This window comes from Alligator sinensis, unplaced genomic scaffold, assembly GCF_000455745.1.
Source record: "Alligator sinensis unplaced genomic scaffold, ASM45574v1 scaffold472_2, whole genome shotgun sequence".
NCBI classification, from domain to species: domain Eukaryota; kingdom Metazoa; phylum Chordata; order Crocodylia; family Alligatoridae; genus Alligator; species Alligator sinensis.
Genome location: NW_005842378.1, coordinates 1,292,904 through 1,298,714, shown reverse-complemented (window position 1 = coordinate 1,298,714; position 5,811 = coordinate 1,292,904). Strand labels below are relative to the sequence as shown.

General features: G+C 37.2%; 1 protein-coding gene across 1 annotated transcript in view; it reads right to left on the bottom strand.

Moving 5' to 3' along the window:
- Positions 1 to 4,054, bottom strand: part of PDE6C (phosphodiesterase 6C) — a 39,593-nt gene extending 35,539 nt beyond the window's left edge. The window contains exon 1 of the mRNA XM_025210890.1: positions 3,575 to 4,054. Coding sequence (XP_025066675.1) covers positions 3,575 to 4,054 — 480 coding nt within the window. The remainder of the gene's footprint in view (positions 1 to 3,574) is intronic.
- Positions 4,055 to 5,811: the final 1,757 nt, after the last annotated feature.

Genomic DNA, 5,811 nt, shown 5'->3' with positions numbered 1-5,811 from the left:
TTTCCCTATTTGAATATTGTCATTTGCTATTTTAGTCATCCCCACCTTGAAAGAAAGGTTAAAAACAAAAACAAGGGAAAACCATGTCTTGGAGAAGAATCTAAACCTTGGGGAATGATTTGGTATCCCTTTGTCAGGCTGAAACATAAATTACTCCACAAATAGCCAGTGTCAGTGGGATTATTCCTTATCTACTGCAGGAGATAGAATCCAGCCTTGTGTTACTACTGAACTGGAAATACTGTCTTAATGGACTCCATTCATTCTGTGATGGCCAGGAAATCATGTATTACCCTATGTTTTTTGGTTTCCATTTTATATAGCACTGGCTAGTGCAATGTACTTTTAAAATATTGGTGATTTCTTGTAGTGATCACATGACATTTTAAAAATATTCTGCTCTTGATGCATGATTTGTGAGATCACTGGAATCTGTTAGATATAATATACTGAAGGTATGTGGCAGCCTTGATTTATTAGTTGTTGAGTTTGTACTTTTAACAGATAATGTGGGCCAAATTCATTGCTGGTGTAACTTCATTAAGTCTAATAAAGTTATTCTAGGAATGATGTCAGCCCCTTTCTCTTGAACAGTGATACACAGGTAAGTGCTTAAGAGAGGGATTCTCAAGTGCTGACCAGTTTCAGTTCTTGTTCATTGCCTAGTAAGTCACAAAATAAGTACTCATAAATGAGCAATAGAAGAAAATGTCCGTTCATTGCTTTCCATGGTTATGTCCACAGAATGGAATGATTCCATTAATACATATTTCTCCTTAGAAGTACTGATTAAAGGAAACTAAACTGTTTATAGGTATAAATGATTTACCATTAATAAACTTACATATAAAGTAGAAATCCAATACTTTTCCACAAATGTGTTGCCAATTATTTATAGTGGGAAAATATAATTTAACAAAAGTTCAAGCAATCCAGAAGTACAGAGTGGGCAGAGTCATGAATCAAGATATGCATACCCCAGAAAACATGACTGCTAGATTTTATGCCAATGCAGTTAATGAATTATATCAATTTATACATTTTAATTACTTTGCTCTGTTTTTTGAAGTCCCTAGCTTCAGAATTGTTTTGCTTAGCACTTAAGGATAAATGTATTTATGGTGCCATGAAGCGCACACAATATATTTTGAATGAGAACTGCTCCCTTTTTAAGAATGTTATAAGAATTCTGGTAGAACAGCAGGCATGTTTATTTCACTAATATAAATAACCCATCACCTAATACATGTTGAAGACTCAATCCCACAATCCTTGATAAGGATAACCTCCCACTGACATCAGTTGGAGTTTCGCCTGAGTAAGAAGCATGGATATGGACTCCTAACTATTTTTCTAAGAGAAAGAAAATACCAACAATTTTTAGAAGTGCATGGTTATTTTAAAGACTTAAAATCTTGAACATTGGGGTTTTAATGAGAACTTTGCAATTGACTTCAATAACACCTGGATTTAGACCTAAAGTTTTATGCACTGCATCTATTGGGATAGACTTCTATTATTCTAATAAATTCATGTATAAGTAGACATACAATGATTAATTAATTATATTAAGTTCCTTGAGAGACGCCTTGATCATCATTGGATAGGTATTTAGCAGATTTTATTTCTTATGCATGTACAAAAGACACATGGCACCATTACTGGTGCAAAAAGGTCAGAGTCCTTTTAATTAAACAAATTCACATTGTTTTTAACTTGCCACAATTTTTTTAGACATTGAATAAATTTAGTCTATTGCAACAACAGAATTCAATGGGCAGTTCTCTGCCAGTTGGCCTTCACTCATAATATTATTAAATGAATGGTGGCATTGTCTGAAGAAGTGCACATCTTTCTTGATCCTCTTGATCTTTTCTCATGTAATCAGTCTTATGAATTTAGAAGGATTATCCCCAATCTTTCCATTTGGTAGTAAGAGGCAGTAAGTCAGATGCACTTTGTCACAAAGACAGCAGCTGAAGAAAGCATCTTAGCAGTTAGTCAAATGCTGAATAGTTCTCAGTTTCCTCAAAGCAAGCATTCTAAAAATGTCCTCATTCACACCTTTGGAACTGGAGTCATGCTAGTTACAAGAATTCTAACTTGCTATTTTAATGGATAATGTAATTATATTTATAACTAATTAATTACGTACTGGGGATAGAAGCTCTGCAAAACTTTAAAAGATGAGTTTGTGAAAGTAGTTCAGGTGCTTTGAAAACTGGTCACGTCTCAGAGATGCATCTGAATCAACACTCTGAATCTCAGTCTGGAGGTTTGAGGGTATTGAATCTGGATCTGAACAGGGGTGGATGGGGGTGGGTGCAGTGGTGAAGTTGTACTCCCTTTCCCCTTTGATTCCTGGTCCACTCAAAGTTTAAACTAAACCGCCCAGCAATGACAGTAACATTTTTATTCGGGTAGCAATGAGGGAGTTGCTTGACTTAGTGGCTCATTATAATCTGCCTGGTTCCTTCTAAACTCATCATTCCACAGGTGTTCATGACCCTCTTTCCTTTTTTAACGGTCTTAATGTTCCATTAATGAAGAAATTCTTTGTTTTACAATTCTGCTGTCTGTTAGTGGCTCCAGGTAATATAGCTCTTATTTCACAACCCTGCAGACTATTTTTAACTCTAGCTAAAAACATTAACTCAGGCATGGAAATAATTTTCAGTTGAGCATTGGATACACCATCAAGATACTCAAGAAGGCTTGATTTTGGTTTATGACCCTGAAATAAATGTACATTTAATTCTAATGATGACAGGACTAGAGAAACAACAACTTTTGATTATTTTTGCCTAGTTCCTTGTGCTTTGCAATACATATGATGTTGCTAATTAATGCACATGCCAATAAAGTTATATTTTTTTTGCTTTGATTGTAAACTGAATAATATAGCCCTAGGCCTCTAGTATATTAGTAGTGCCTCTAGTTTATTTTTACCTGGAGAAATGTGTGTTGTGTTACATGTATATGTAATGATGCACCACACCATCTGCACCCTCCCACCCCCTTTCAAAATCCTAGATCCACTTATGGATCTGAATACCGTGTCCTAAACCCATTTTTATTTTCAGCTCATTTACCTCCTTACAGGGAGTTCTTCTGCTTCTTGTCTGATGTCAGACAAGCATTGCCCTGTAGCAATAAAATCCTAGAGATCAATTTGGGAATCTCCTGTAAAGATGACTATGGGATGATAAGGGAGAACCCTTGCCAGAAGGCCTAGGACAACAGAGCTGGATCCTGCTTTGTTCATTATGGGCCTGGTTTTGCATCAGCACCATACTTATCTGATGTTTTCCTCCTCATAATGCAGTAAGTACATTGTGAAAGTTGCATCAGGATATTTGAAGTAACAAATCATACTAGATAAAGTGAGCCCACCTGCTTTTAAACTTCATATCCTGGTCCAGGGTTTCTGTCCTTTGTTTGGGGTTTGGTACTTTGAAGCACAACTCTGTTTCAGAACTACTTCATGCTGTGCCATAAGTTTATACAGGAAAATCCACATAGGAATGGACAGAGTCCCAGTCCCCAGAACAAGTCTCAATTATTACTCACTTACCTTTTGCACATCAGGTACATTGAAAAACTTCTTGGTATGAGCAACCCATCCCACTATCCCAATGTCCAGAGGAAAAACAATCTCTCTGTCTGGGACCACTAGGTTCTCCTCAAACTTAGAGGTAGGGGTAACATTGAAAAGCCTTGTAGACAGTTCAGGGATGCCATTGCGGGCGCGGCAGATAAACATGCTACACCGATCAGCTGCCAGCAGCTGTGCCAGCCTCTGCAGGGCTTTGTGCACAATTTTCTCCATGCTGTTTGTGTCATCCTGGATTTCAGTTAGCAGCTCAAAGAGCAATTGAGACTCCTCCAGTTGAGACATCTCTTTGAAAGAAACTCCAGCTTTCAGTTTCCCAGGGCTGACTTTAAAGATGCTTCCCAGCACTTCTGCCCTTATCTTTCGGTCGAAGTATTCCTTGGCAAACTGGGGGTTGTTCTCTAAGTATTTCTCAACATCATCCTTACTTATCTCTCCCATTTTTGTATGGATCTTTCTTGTGGCTTTTTAAAATTGCATCACCCTAGAAACAAAGAGTCCTAATTTGGTGTTAGCAGGAAAATGACACGCTGCACATACTGTATCTCTCATATGGATAGTACTGCACTCTTGCTCTGTAGCTTCCAAGTCTCTGAAACCTTTGAGATATGACAGAAGGCACTGGCTTAGTGTCTTCTTAGTGTGGGATCTTGGAGACTGCTAATTAAAGAGATGTCAAGACACTAAACCCCTGAGCACTTTTAGCTCATAAATCCTAAGGGAATCACTTTATCATTTTAAATTAACCAATCAATTCTTAGGCTATATGCAACAGAGTAATAGTGTATAAGTAGGTGCAAGTATAGACTCTCATTTTCAAATGCTCTATTAAATGTTCTAAGTGCTTCCAATGACATTAACATGGAGAATGTCCTGATATCTTTGTGCCATACACAAGCTTATTATTCTTTCAGACACATGCACATGCACACACACGCATGCACACAGAAACATGTTTGTAGATGTTTTGTGAATAGAAAACAGAGTAGCTTAACAATAGCGAATAGGCTTTTACCTGTGTAAAGATAACATAAATCAAGCTTTAGGATTTAGCTTAGTACTTGCAGTAAAACAAACAGGACTGGGGTGGTGGAAAAATAATAAAGCAATTCTTCTGTTGCAAAGAGCTCAGAAAGACAACAGCAGGTCAGACTGTTTTTGACATTATAGATTCCTATTTAAAATCTCTGGGTTTATCACAGCTCCCTGGCTGAAAATCACTCTTGTAGATTAATTGCTTCAGTCACTCTCAAATTAGACAGTTGTGAACTCAAAGGGCTCCCAACCCTCCTTCTGACCTATAATATTACTGTTTCTGTATGACACAGAATGTTCTAAATGTTAGTTAGTTATGTTAATATAAAATATAAATATTTTAATATTATTTTCAGTAAAAATCCTGGGCCATCTACTAATATTAAACACTTGAGTATCCTAGTTACTCTTACCATTTTTTAGGTTTTATGAGGCAGCTACACAGTACAGTAGACCAAATATTTTTGCAGTAGTAGTTGAATATGCTGTTTGTATGACCAAGAGTCGTTGTGGTGTTGCTGTTATATACAGAATATCAATTTTATGTATGAGAGATCAGTATTTGGAAGGGTTGAGTATTAGCTTGTTATTCTGCTTCTGATTTATGACCTTATGACAGGGATGGGCAATTATTTTGGGTGGAGGGCTGCTTATTGAGTTTTGGCAAGCCATCGAGGGCCGGATGACAGGCAGCCCAGGGCAGATTAATATTTATTTTCTAAATTTTTAGGAGTCCCGTGGGCCTGGTAGGCCGCATCTGGCCCATGGGCCGCATTTTGCCCACCCCTGCCTTATGACCTTTTATTTTCCATGACTCTCAAGCTCTTTGAATATTACACCATTTGTTATAGGAGATTTGCTAGGATTCATTTGCTATTCCTTTGCATAAGAAAAGAGCGCAAATCTTAATATTTCTTTTAGACTGGCTTTAGAGATGCATGCAGTGTCTTCTAGTTTCACAGCAGTTAAGGTTTTCTTAGCTGTGTAATAATTTCATATCCCTATTTTTATGAAGATTCACTAAGTGCATGTAAACTGGCTTGCTAATTTTGCTGAATTTGGTGTTGTATACCTGCTTCTCTACAATGAATCATGTTGCCTACAGGGTGAGATCACAGGTCATCCTTCATTTCAGATGTGATATGGTTGATCTTTTGCATTTT